Below are 14149 nucleotides of genomic sequence, written 5' to 3'. Positions count from 1 at the left end.
TCAAATTTTTATAGATCCAAAGGGTCTGGTTGAATGGATATGTGTTCAGATTCTCATTTTTTTCTTTTTTTTCCCCTCTCTTTTTAATTGTTTAACATCGTTTAGGTAAAAGTCACCCAGAGCACAGAGGGCCATGATCAACCACAACTGATAAAAACACTGCAGAAAGGAGAATACTTTGGAGAAAAAGCTCTTATCAGGTAAATCTGTGAATTTCTGTACCATACGTAAATAATTCTTTGAATGCTTTGCATGTGCAACTACTCCTTTAGAGATGTCAAATTGAGCTACCAAATTAATATCAGCTAATATTCAGAAATTAAACAAAAATTTTAAGCTGGATACTAAAAATTTCATTTTTTTAAAAGAAAGTTTTGTTCTCCTTTCTTCTTTTTTTTTTTAAAGATTTTATTTATTTGACAGAGAGAGAGAGAGCACAAGTAAGCAGCGAGGCAGGCAGAGGGAGAGGGAGAAGCAGGCTCCCCGCTGAGCAGGGAACCCAATGGCAGGACTCAATCCCAAGACCCTGGGATCATGACCTGAGCCGAAGGCAGATACTTAACCAACTAAGCCACCCAGGCGCCCCTAAAAATTTCATTGTTATGCATGAAATAAGGGGACTAATTTTGAACAGAAAAGAAATGGGGAAAGCTTAAATTTGCTAGTGAAAATAAAATTGGTGTTCTATTAGAATCTTTAGTTGCAAAGAGTGTCAAAAGAAAGAGACTAAAAACACTACATCAAAAACTAATGATGTAATGTATGGTGATTAACATAACATAATAAAAAAAAGAAAGAGACTAAAGACATGAGAATTATAATTTTCCTTTAAGAATAAGTTTTTTATATTTCCAAGTTTTGAAATATTGCCATTTTCCCCTTTGTAAAAAATTATTGAATAATGACTACATATTTTGTGTGCTTTAAAATCATTATGCCAAAAGCAATATTTTCTTAAGAATTTTTATCAGCTTATTTTGCAAGTTTTAGAAACAACTCAAAATAGTGTGTATGAAACTTCTACCTGAACCTTACGTCTTTTGATGGATGAGTTTATCTACTCTTGATCTAACTTATGGAAGAAATATTTATAAAGATCAAAAAATGTATCAGGAGACACTGTGTACTTCCTGGGACTCAGAAAACAACCTCAAGTAAAAAAAAAAAAACAAAACACATTTTCTTAAATATAAATGACTTTAGGGGCAACTGAGTGGCTCACTCATTGGGCGTCTGCCTTCGGCTCAGGTCGTGATCCCAGGGTCCTGAGATCCAGCCCCACATCGGGCTCCCGCTCTGCAGGAAGCCTGCTTCTCCCTCCCCCACTCCCTCTGCTTGTGTTCCTCTCTTACTGTGTCTCTCTTTGTCAAATAAATAAATAAAAATCTTAAAAAAAATAAATAACTTATAAAAGATCAAATTAGAGTTTTGAATTGCTTCTTGGCCTTTTGACTAAGATCAAGTGTAGAGTTTTGAGCAATACTTTTTTGGAGTTACGTATGTTTTTAAAGGACTACTTGAAATTAGTTGAGACATCACTTAAACTTTATGTTATTACTAAATGGTTTTTATTTAAATTTGTACTTATAGAAACGAGTATTCTTTTTTTTCAACAAAGTAATTTATTTTTTCCTGAGAAACTAAATTCAGTACAATATTTGTTTTCAAAACATCCAACATGTCTTATGTCAAACTTAACCACTTTCTATGCAGTGAGTGTGGTGGGGTGATCTATTTTATTTGACTACCCTCAATGTAATTCATTTGGGTAGTTCTAAAGCATATCAGTGATGAAAATGTTTCTCCCTACAGTTACTCCTGCATTCTCAATCAGTTTCTTCCGCACATCATCTAAAGAAAATTTATGTGGTGTGATTACACTCTTTAAAATACCAAGATTTCTAAAACTAGAAAAAACACCAACATTTAAAAAAACGAGTATTATTTCTGTTCATTTTCTTCCTTTAAATTTTTGTCATGATGTGCCAGTTTTGCTGATTTGTATGTGATGATATTAAGTATAGAGCAAAGAAAAGGTGTTCATAAATTACTGGGAGACAAATTTGATTATTTAAAAATAATGAAGCTCTTATTTTTAAAGGAAAAACTGTTTAAACTTAGTAAATTAGATTATGGTTATTTTTAAAAATGGAATTTAAAGACAAGCTAAAATGTTTTTTCCCATTTTCTAGCTCGTAATTAACTTGTTTCAACAACAGGGAAATTGTCTTTTTTAATTTTTTTGGTTGTGACAATATGAATAGGTTCATGTAATATAATTATGTAATATTGTTATTCAAAACTTCAATGTATTTGTTCTTAACATTACTAGATTATTTTTCTCATACCTTCAAAAAAAAAAAAAAAACAACTGAAGTTTGAAAGTGCAGAGAACTTTATAAATGCACCATAAGAGTCAAAAAGCTCTTGAAAGAAATACACTGTCTGATTTTGCTGGACCTGAAATAATTTATGCTATATGTTGCAGCCAGCCAATTACAGTGTTTTCCCATGAGAAACATGGGAATTTATATTTAATATAGATACCCAACTCCCCAGGCATTTGGAAGCATAAAGCTAAAATCAAGGAAAAGGAGCATTGGATACAAATATTTTTACATTTTTGTGCATTTCTTTGCTATCACTTTTTAGGGCCACTGATGGTGACTCAATATTCCTTATAGTCTGTGTATTTCTGGGACTTGACAATTAGTCCCAAGAGTTCTTGCAACATTTTATGGGCGAAAATTTATCCATGGCACTTACACAGTTATTATGAAAGAAACATATGTGTATTTATAAACCCTAATATTTATAAAGTGTTTGCAGAGAATATTGCTAGTCAGTCTTGACACTGACAAGTGAAAGGGATGCCATACCTTTGTTTTTCTGAACTCACAAGTCCAATTGGCTCATATCTAAGATCATATGCATATGCATATGTATGTGTATACGTATATCTATCTCTACATATAGATATAGATGTCTACACACATACAAGTTGAGTACAGGCTACCCAGCTCTCAGCTCAAAAGCTCATCAAGCTGGCATGTTTTCACTAATGTCCTCTAGCAAGGACCCTGTAAATTTGGGGGAAACTATGAGTTATATCAGAAGGACCCTGGATGTTAGCTGTGTGGATAAGGGACTTCTTTGGAATGAGAAATGGGTCACCAAGTTTTTCCTATTCCATCACGAAGGGAAGAAGAAAGGACTATATGTACTTTGTGTGGTGCCACTTTTGATGCAGTTGCTTCGAACAGTCTCAATCTCCTTGTTCCTCCCCGTTACCTTGACTGAATCTCACAGCACTGGGTGCCATCTGGCTGTACCACTTTTCAGTGTCTTTTGTTTGTAACTTATAGAGGAGGAAACTAATACAAATAAAGGTCTCTAAAGAAATACTTTACCCAGTGCTTGGCGTGTTGGTACCCTTTAGGTCATTAAGTTTACCGTCATTAGATCATATGTCATAATTCATTGTATCTAGGATATCAGTTTTGAGATGCGCCAATTATATTATGTACCCTTGAGAAAGACCGTCCTATTAATTACACTGTGATTCATCATCAGTTGTAGGACATGCTCTGATTTCAGAGATTTTAGTGGAAAATGTACATCTTAGGCTTTATGAAATTACTTTCGTGTTTATTTAAATCATTGGGTGATATGGTATTCAAAACACTTTCTTTGGGCTTTATTCTTGATTTTTTTTATTCTATGTTAATTACTTGAATGCTTTCCCAGTAAATTTTTTTGATCCGTTAATTTCAGTTTTGGCTGCTTATAATTAGCAATTCCCACTTGATCGCAGGAGAGGTATTTTATTTTGGCTGACACAAAGCCCAGAAGGAGATTCCATAGACAGTCACAGTCACTGATTCCTCTCTGTTCCCAGTGCAGTTATCTTGTCTGAATTCTTGCATATGTAACCTTTATTGGGACGCATTTCCAATCCTTTTTTGGAAAGGGATAGAGTATACGTTATGATGTTTAAAAAAAAAAAGCAGTCTTTGGAAGGTTTAAGTGATGGTGTTTCATAAAAAAGTAGATTCTCTAATAAAAATGGATGTTTAATTTCTAACTGTGGAAAATTGACTTCCCTTTTTCTGTCTGCAGTGAGGATGTCAGATCAGCTAACATTATTGCTGAAGAAAATGATGTGGCTTGCCTAGTTATAGATCGAGAGTGAGTATGCTGATGTTGTCAGAGAAGGTAGGCTGCGGCCACCTTTGAAGACTTGGCCTTCTGTTACTCCAAGGGCCCATCTGTCTTCTCATTCATCACCACTTAGAAATGCTGGCCAATCCTCAGCTGCGAGTACATTCTATTAAAATTCATGGGGAGGAACTGGGCCTTCTGATCTGAATCTGTCTGGGGCAGTGGTAGATGCTGCAGGCTAAATATTTTGTGTGCAAAGTTTGTACATAAATATCAGTGATAGACTGATTTAAATTCTTCATCTTCCAGAGAAATAAGCTTATTAGTACTCTTGGATTTTTTTTCCCAACACAATATAGTGAACAATTCCATAATTTATTTCTAAAATGCTCTAAGCTGTCAAAAAATTTTTTAATAAAACATATCTCTCTTGAACATAATATAAAATAGCCATTAGCTCTATGTATTTCCAGAGAAGGTTTAATTTAACATTTGTAGTAAGTTGCAAGTGGTGTGTGTTAATATTAATCTCTAACTGTCTCAGGTTGTTTTTCAGAAAAAGTCTTACCTTGTGTCCTTAATTCATTTCAAATCATATTTGAATCTGGCCCTTCAGGTCTCTCATTAATCAGTTGTAGGTTTACTGATTTTCTAGATATAATAAAGGAAATTCAAATATACCAAAGCTAGGCCATTGTCTAAGAAATTGTCTTAGTGTAGTCAAAGAAATAGGGCATACTCATATGAAATACTAGCAAAAAATAGTAAAATGACAAGAAGTATCACAAGGGAGTATGTAGTTGATTGCTAATTGAACATAACATTCATATTGAACATAGAATTATGGAGATTTAGAACTGGAAAGAACTTTAGAACATTTAAAAAATCTTTTTATTATGGAAAATTTCACACATATTAAAAAGCAGGCAGGATAGTATTATGAACCCCATAATGCAAGTTCAAAAATTATCAATTAATGCCTCATCTGTATCACTTTGCCACCCCCTCCCTGCCTTCTCCATACTATTTTCAAGCAAATTCCACATAAAATTATTTCATCTATAAATTTTAGTAGCATCTCTAAAAGATAAATATTACTTAAAATACATGACCACAATAACATTAACACACCCAGTTAGCAATAATTCTTTTTTATTTATTATTTGTAATCAAGATATAATTGATACATAACTTTAAATTACTTTCAGGTGTGCAACATAATGATTTGAAAGATGTATATATTGCAAAATGACCACCGCAGTCAGTCTAGTTAGCATCCATCACCACACATAGAACAATAATTCTTAATATCACTTCAAATTATTTTAATCTCTCTCTCATGGATAAGAAGAGGAAGTCCCGTATTGGTAAAGAGTTGCCCCAGCATTGCCATCTGTGATGGAGCACAGATTTCTCTGAGTTCTTTCCACTGTGCCATTTGGCTCCCATAGCATGTGTTCAGAAAGAGGAGCAGTCACAATGACGTAAAGTGGGCAAAGTTTATTTTTTTTTTTAGGTGAGGAAATGGGGCTTAAAAAATAATAGGAATTTTTCAGGCAAATGGGAAGTGTAGAAGTCTCTCCAGGTGAAGTATAACTTAAAAACAAAGGCATGGGGGCCAGAAAGTGCAAAATATGTTCAGATAAAGATAATCTTTGGATGCCATCTGACAAATGGAAAATATATTGGTACAGTATTGTCCTGATAATGTATTGTTTTGTGTATGAGTTCATTAAAAATATATGCATGCACTAGATAGCATTAGCTATGCAGTAGAATCTTATAAATTGCTCTGAAATGCTGGGACTAAAAATATGACAAAAAGGAAGAACTCCTTTCCTTTTTCTTCATTGTAACCACACAAGCAAGTATTTATACAATATCTCATGTATTCATAATCCCCGAAAAGGATGCAAGGATTTTGTAGAGTTTATATATTATTTGGAAGTTTATAATTTTAAAATGTTCCATTTACATGTATACAGCTGAGATTCTGTAGTGTACAGAGTATTGTGTTAGGCTCAAGACTTAAAATATTACATGAATTTATTCTATGGGTGAGAAAAGCTGAATATCAGGTATGACCAGGTTGACCTACATCCTGGATTTCCTGGATAGTTCTTATTGTCCCAGCATATTTGTTATTGGCACCACCTTTCACTCTGAAAAGTATTCAGCTTGAATGGTGAGTTATATCATCATCATAGTTATGACTAATAGACTAGGTTAAGATCCCATGATTATTCTCCCACCGTACCCTATATACCCTTATATCATCATTCACATTATAATTGCTTTATTTAACATTTGTCTTCCCAGTCTTCTGTAAGCTTCATGAAAGCAGAAACATTTCCTTGTTCACTGCTTTTGCAAGGCCAGCAAATGACCTAGTCCTTGGCAGACAGGAAGGGCTCCACATGTTGCCTGAATAAAGGGCATCATCCTTGCAATGAAATGTAGTGACTGAAAGCCTTTGGCTCTTTATTTCTTCTTTCCTAATGCATTGTTTTCAAAATGCATAGAATGACTGCAAGGAGGAGAGTTAGTTTTCCTATTTTTAGAGTGTAATAAAATGTGCAAAATGGCAGTAGCTCTGAATACGTGGGAAGTGTGATTTGTGACATCTCCATCATTGGTTGTTGGGATAGCTCTCAAAGGAAGTGATTACACCTCATGCTGTACCATCAAAGTGATTATGGGCTGTTTGTTACAGCTAGCATGTTGTAGCCATTTAAATTTGCTTTAACTTGAGTTTGTGAAGAATTTCTAGGGACCCGGGATGCCCGTGTAAGCCTACATTTTAAACATGAGATTTGTTTACGATACTTTAATTAGTTTAACAGCAGGCCAATAATGGTGACATAGAATAAATAAAAGCAAAATGAATTATAAGAAGTATTTCCCTTTTACTTGAAAATTTCAACTATTGGAAATTTGAAATTTCATGGCAATACTCTTGTTTCTTACTGTTCTACAGTCAATGAAGGACAGTCCACAGAGGAGGATGGAAAAGAGGAGAGAGTAGATCTGAAGGGAAAAATGGAAAATACCCAGCATGGTATATAAGATCTGCTTAATAATGGAAATGTAGATTGGTGGCCAATTCAATGTGGGTAGAGGTCTTCAGGGCTAGGCAGGCAACAGATGGCAACAGTACAGTAATGAGATGGGTCTGGTTTATTAGTTCTAGGTGTTTTGAGGTCAGTTTTCATTCCTTTCATTTAGCTATGCTCAGGTGCTTAAGATTCAGCAAGAAGATTAAAGCACAGTTTCTAGAAGGATACTATTTTGCAGTAAGGAAGAGAACTACTCTAAAAATCACAAATTGAGGTAGATTGTCTAGTGTAGGGATGGGGAAGCATTGAAAAGATGGTCAAGAAAATTTATTTCACTTGGTGAGGAGGGCAGTTCTTTATTTCTAATGGGCAAAGCTATGATTAAGAATTCCCGCAAACAATGTAGTGAAATTAATTGACACCAAAGACATCTGATTTGTGGAGGCGAGAGTGGTCAAGGGAAGATGTTGACTGAGCCTCAGAGAACCAGAGATAAAGTAAAAAAAAAAAAAAGGATTTAATTATGAAGGAATGTAAAATGAGGAGTATTATCAAGGGAAAAGAAAAGAAAAATTTTATCCTTGAGGAGCAAGATGGTGAAGGAGTAGGAGACCTAGATTTCGTCTGGTCCCAGGAATTCAGCTGGATAGGGATCAAACCATTCTGAACACCTACGACTCAACAGGAGATCGAACAAAAGAATAGCAGTAACTCTCTGAACAGAAAAGCGACCACTTTCTGGAAGGTAGGACGTGCAAAGAAATGAATCCGAGGTGATATTCGGGAGGATAGACGGCGGGGGAGGGGGCCTCCGTCAGCAGCTACCAGCAAGTGATAGAGCCGTGGAGCACAAAATCGGAACTTTTAGAAGTCTGCTCCGCTGAGGGACGTCGCTCCAGTGGCTAAGGGGGTGGGGGGGTGGAACCCTCATGGGACAGTGTGGTCTCAGGACCCTCGGGGTCACAGAAAGACCGGGGTTGCCTGAGTGCGGCCGAGCTCCCAGGGATCGGAGCGGGGAAGCTGGCTGCAGAGACAGAGCCGAGGAGTGGGCTCTCAGCTCAGGGTTGCCATAAACCATGACCCGCGGCACAGTCGGGCCACTGATCTTCCAGCAGGGAACCAACAAGTGACAGATCCAGGGAAACTCCCCTTCCTCCTCCAGGAGGAGTGGCGTGGGAGCGAACCACAGGGATCTGCTGGGTTTGGAGACTCCACACGGGATCGGGTGCCAGAGATAGAAATGCTTGGTCACGGGCCAGGTGAGCATGGAGTGCGGCCGGAGACCAGAGAGAGGGAGTGACTGAATGCTTTTCTCTGGGGGTGCACTGAGGAGCGGGGCCCCGAGTTCTCGGCTCCATCGTGCGGAGATTGGGAGGCCACCATTTTCACTCTTGTCCTCCAAAGCTGTACGGAAAGTTTGCAGGGAACAAAAGCTCCCGAGAGCAAACCCGAGCAGATTACTTAGCCCGGACCGGCAAGGGTGGGGCAATTCCGCCTCCGGCAAAGACATTTGGGAACCATGGCAACAGGCCCCTCCCCCAGAAGATCAGCAAGAACAGCCAGCCAAGACCAAGTTTACCAATCAATAAGAACAGCAGAACTCCAGTGCCAGGGGAATACTGCACATAGAATTCATGGCTTTTTCCCCATGATTCTTTAGTCTTTCAAAGTTAATTTTTTTAATTTTCTTTTTTTTCTTTTTTTTTTGAATTTTTCTTTTTCCCTTTTTCTTTTTTTTCTTTTCTTTTTTTATAATTTTTTATTGTTATGTTAATCACCATATATTACATAATTTGTTTTGGTGTACTGTTCCATGATTCATTGTTTGTTCATAACACCCAGTGCTCCATGCAGAACGTGCCCTCCTCAATACCCATCACCAGGCTAACCCATCCCCCCACCTCCTCCCCTCCAGAAACCCCAGTTTGTTTTTCAGAGTCCATCATCTCTCCTGGTTCGTCTCCCCCTCTGACTTACTCCCCTTCATTCTTCCTTTCCTGCTATCTTCTTCTTTTTCTTTTTTCTTAACATATGTTGCGTTATTTGTTTCAGAAGTACAGATCTGTGATTCAACAGTCTTAGTCAATTCACAGCGCTCACCGTAGCACATATCTTCCCCAATGTCCATCACCCAGCCACCCCATCCCTCCCACCCCCGACCACTCCAGCAACCCTCAGTTTGTTCCTGAGATTAAGAATTCCTCATATCAGTGAGGTCATATGATACATGTCTTTCTCTGATTGACTTATTTCACTAAGCATAACACCCTCCAGTTCCATCCACGTCGTTGCAAATGGCAAGATCTCATTCCTTTTGATGGCTGCATAATATTCCATTGTGTATATATACCACATCTTCTTTATCCATTCATCTGTCGATGGACATCTTGGCTCTTTCCACAGTTTGGCTATTGTGGACATTGCTGCTATAAACATTGGGGTGCACGTACCCCTTCGGGTCCCTACATTTGTATCTTTTTCCCTTTTTCAACCAACATCTTATCACTCCCTTTTTAAAAAAATCTTTATTTTTCATTTTTAGAGTCATATTCTATCCCTTCATAGTAGTTAACCTTATTTTTGGTATATATATATATAAGTTGTTCTCTCTCTAAAATTTTGGGATACAGTTTTTTCTAACAGACCAAAATATACCCTAAATCTCTGGTGTATGGGTTTGTTCTAGTCTCCCGCCTGATCACATTCTCTCCCCCCTTTTTTTTATCCTCTTCTTTCTTTTTTCAAAAACTTCTTAACCCCTTTTATAAAATCTTTTATAATTTTCATCTTTAAAGTCATAGTCCATCCCTTCATCGTATTTACCCTTATTTTTGTACAATATATTATGTAAGTTTCTCTTTCTTTAAAATTTTGGGAGGCACTTTCTTCTAACAGACCAAAATACGCCCAAAATCTAGTATGTGACACCGACCTATACATCAGCCTGATCATATTTGATCATATTCTGGGTTTTTTGATGTTCTTTTTTATTTATCCTTTTCATTTTCTTTTTTTTTTTCCCTTTCTTTTCCCTCGGTTTAAGGTCTCTTCTGATTTGTTTACTGTATATTTTTCTGGGGTCGTTGTTACCCTGTTAGCATTTTGTTCTCTCATTGATCTGTTCTCCTCTGGACAAAATGACAAGATAGAAAAAAATCACCTGAAAAAAAAGAACAAGAGGCAGTACCGATTGCCAGGGACCTAATCAATATGGACATTAGTAAGATGTCAGAACTAGAGTTCAGAATGATGATTTTAAAGATACTAGCTGGGCTTGACAAAAGTATGAAAGTTATTAGAGAAACCCTTTCTGGAGAAATAAAAGAACTAAAATCTAACCAAGTCGAAATCAAAAAGGCTATTGAGGTGCAATAAAAAATGGAGCTCTAACTGCTAGGATAAATGAGGCAGAAGAGAGAATTACTGATACAGCAGACCAAATGATGGAAAATAAAGAAGAGAAAAAGAGAGAGAAACAACTACTGGATCACGAGGGCAGAATTCGAGAGATAAGCGATACCATAAGATGAAACAATATTAGAATAATTGGGATCCCAGAAGAAGAAGAAAGAGAGAGAGGGGCAGAAGGTATATTGGAGCAAATTATATCAGAGAACTTCCCTAATTTGGGGAAGGAAACAGGCATCAAAATCCAGCAGGCACAGAGAACCCCCCTCAAAATCAATAAAAATAAGTCAACACCCGGACATCTAATAGTAAAACTTACGAGTCTCAGAGAAAAGGAGAAAATCTTGAAAGCAGCTCAGGAGAAGAGATCTGTAACCTACAACTATAGAAACATTAGATTGGCAACAGACCTAACCACAGAGACCCAGCAGGCCAGAAAGGACTGGCATGATATCTTCAGAGGACTAAATGAGAAAAATATGCAGCCAAGAATACTATATCCAGCTAGGCTGTCACTGAAAATAGAAGGAGAGATAAAAAGCTTCCAGCAAAACAAAAACTAAAGGAATTTGCAAACACGAAACCAGCCCTCCAAGAAATATTGAAAGGGGTCCTCTAAGCAAAGAGAGAGCCTAAAAGCAGCATAGACCAGAAAGGAACACAGACAATATACAGTAACAGTCACCTTACAGGCAATACAATGGCACTAAATTCATACCTTTCAATAGTTACCCTGAATGTAAATGGGCTAAATGCCCCACTCAAAAGACACAGCCTATCAGATTGGATAAAAAAAAAATAAGACCCATCGATATGCTGTCTGCAAGAGACTCATTTTAGACCCAGAGACACTTCCAGATTGAAAGTAAGGGTGTGGAAAACCATTTACCATGCTAATGGACACCAAAAGAAAGCTGGGGTGGCAATCCTTATATCAGACAAATTAGATTTTAAACCAAAGACTATAATAAGAGATGAGGAAGGACACTATATCCTACGTAAAGGGTCTATCCACCAAGAAGATCTAACAATTGTAAATATCTATGCCCCTAACATAGGAGCAGCCAATTATATAAGCCAATTAATAATGAAAGCAAAGTAATACGTCGACAACAATACAATAATAGTGGGGGACTTTAACACCCCCCTGACTGAAATGGACAGATCATTTAAGCAGAAGATCAATAAGGAAATAAAGACTTTAAATGACACACTGGACCAAATGGACTTCACAGACATATTCAGAACATTCCATCCCAAAGCAACAGAATACACATTCTTCTCTAGTGCCCATGGAACATTCTCCAGAATAGATCACATCCTAGGTCACAAATCAGGTCTCAACCAGTACCAAAAGATTGGGATCATTCCCTGCATATTTTCAGACAACAATACTTTGAAACTAGAGCTCAGTCACAAGAGGAAAGTCGGAAAGAACTCAAATACGTGGAGGCTAAACAGCATCCTACTAAAGAATGAATGGGTCAACCAGGAAATTAAAGAAGAATTAAAAAAATTCATGGAAACCAATGAAAATGAAAACACAACTGTTCAAAATCTTTGGGATGCAGCAAAGGCAGTCCTAAGAGGAAAGTATATAGCAATACAAGCCTTTCTCAAGAAACAAGAAAGGTCTCAAATACACAACCTAACCCTACACCTAAAGGAGCTGGAGAAAAAACAGCAAATAAAGCCTAAACCCAGCAGGAGAAGAGAAGTAATCAAGATCAGAGCAGAAATCAATGAAATAGAAACCAAAAGGACAGTAGAACAGATCAACGAAACTAGGAGCTGGTTCTTTGAAAGAATTAACAAGACTGATAAACCCCTGGCCAGACTTATCAAAAAGAGAAAGGACCCAAATCAACAAAATCATGAATGAAAGAGGAGCGATCACAACCAACACCAAAGAAATACAAACAATTATAAGAACATATTATGAGCAACTCTATGCCAGCAAATTAGAGAACCTGTAAGAAATGGGTGCATTCCTAGAGATGTATCAACTACCAAAACTGAACCAGGAAGAAATAGAAAACCTGAACAGACCTATAACCACTAAGGAAATTGAAGTAGTCATCAAAAATCTCCCAACAAACAAAAGCCCAGGGCCAGATGGCTTCCCAGGGGAATTCTACCAAACATTTAAAGAAGAATTAATACGTATTCTGAAACTGTTCCAAAAAATAGAAATGGAAGGAAAACATCCAAACTCATTTTATGAGACCATTACCTTGATCCCAAAACCAGACAAAGACACATCAAAAAGGAAAATTACAGACCAGTACCCTTGATGAACATGGATGCAAAAATTCTCACCAAAATACTAGCCAGTAGGATCCAACAGTACATTAAAAGGATTATTCACCCTGACCAAGTGGGATTTATCCCTGGGCTGCAAGGTTGGTTCAACATCCGCAAATCAATCAATGTAATACAATACATTAATAAAAGAAAGAACAAGAATCATATGATCCTCTCAATAGTTACAGAAAAAGCATTTGACAAAGTACAGCATCCTTTCTTGATCAAAACTCTTCAGAGTATAGGGATAGAGGGTACCTACCTCAATATCATAAAAGCCATCTATGAAAAACCCACAGCAAACATCATTTTCAATGGGGAAAAACTGAGAGCTTTCCCCCTAAGGTCAGGAACATGGCAGGAATGTCCACTATCACCATTGCTATTCAACATAGTATTAGAAGTCCTAGCCACAGCAGTCAGACAACAAGAAATCAAAGGCATCCACATCAGCAAGGAGGAAGTCAAACTCTCACTCTTTGCAGATGGTATGATACTTTATGTGGAAAACCCAAAAGACTCCACCCCAAAACTGCTAGAACTCATACAGGAATTCAGTCAAGTGGCAGGATATAAAATCAATGCACAGGAATCAGTGGCATTCCTATACACGAACAAGACAGAAGAGAGACAAATTAAGGAGTCGATCGCATTTACAATTGCACCCAAAACCATGAGATACCTAGGAATAAATGTAACCAAAGAGACAAAGGATCTGTACTCAGAAAACTATAAAATACTCATGAAAGAAATTGAGGACGACACAAAGAAATGGAAAAATGTTCCATGCTTATGGATTGGAAGAACAAATATTGTGAAGTTGTCAGTGCTACCTAGAGCAATCTACACATATACTGCAATCCCTATCAAAATACCATCCACTTTTTTCAAAGAAATGGAACAAATAATCCTAAAATTTGTATGGGATTAGAAAAGACCCCGAAGAGCCAGAGGAATGTTGAAAAAGAAAAGCAAAGCTGGCGGCATCACAATTCTGGACTTCCAGCTCTATTACAAAGCTGTCATCATCAAGACAGTATGGGACTGGCACAAAAACAGACACATAGATCAATGGAACAGAATCGAGAGCCCAGAAATGGACCCTCAACTCTATGGTCAACTCATCTTTGACAAAGCAGGAAAGAATGTCCAATGGAAAAAAGACAGTCTCTTCAACAAATGGTGTTGGGAAAATTGGACAGCCACATGCAGAAGAATGA

At 37.2% G+C, this 14149-nt stretch overlaps 1 protein-coding gene across 2 annotated transcripts in view; it reads left to right on the top strand.

Annotated features, from left to right (window-relative positions):
* Positions 1-14149, top strand: part of PRKG2 (protein kinase cGMP-dependent 2) — a 113741-nt gene that overhangs the window by 60408 nt on the left and 39184 nt on the right. For both annotated transcript variants that reach the window (XM_073891181.1, XM_025887537.2), the window contains exons 8-9: positions 106-200; positions 4120-4188. In XM_073891181.1, coding sequence (XP_073747282.1) covers positions 106-200; positions 4120-4188 — 164 coding nt within the window. The remainder of the gene's footprint in view (positions 1-105; positions 201-4119; positions 4189-14149) is intronic.

This window comes from Callorhinus ursinus, unplaced genomic scaffold (genome assembly GCF_003265705.2).
Source record: "Callorhinus ursinus isolate GAN/ISIS: 27379988/994484 unplaced genomic scaffold, GSC_fseal_2.0 scaffold4, whole genome shotgun sequence".
Taxonomy (NCBI): domain Eukaryota; kingdom Metazoa; phylum Chordata; class Mammalia; order Carnivora; family Otariidae; genus Callorhinus; species Callorhinus ursinus.
Note: the sequence above shows the minus strand (reverse complement) of the source record. Positions and strands in the feature narration are given on the sequence as shown.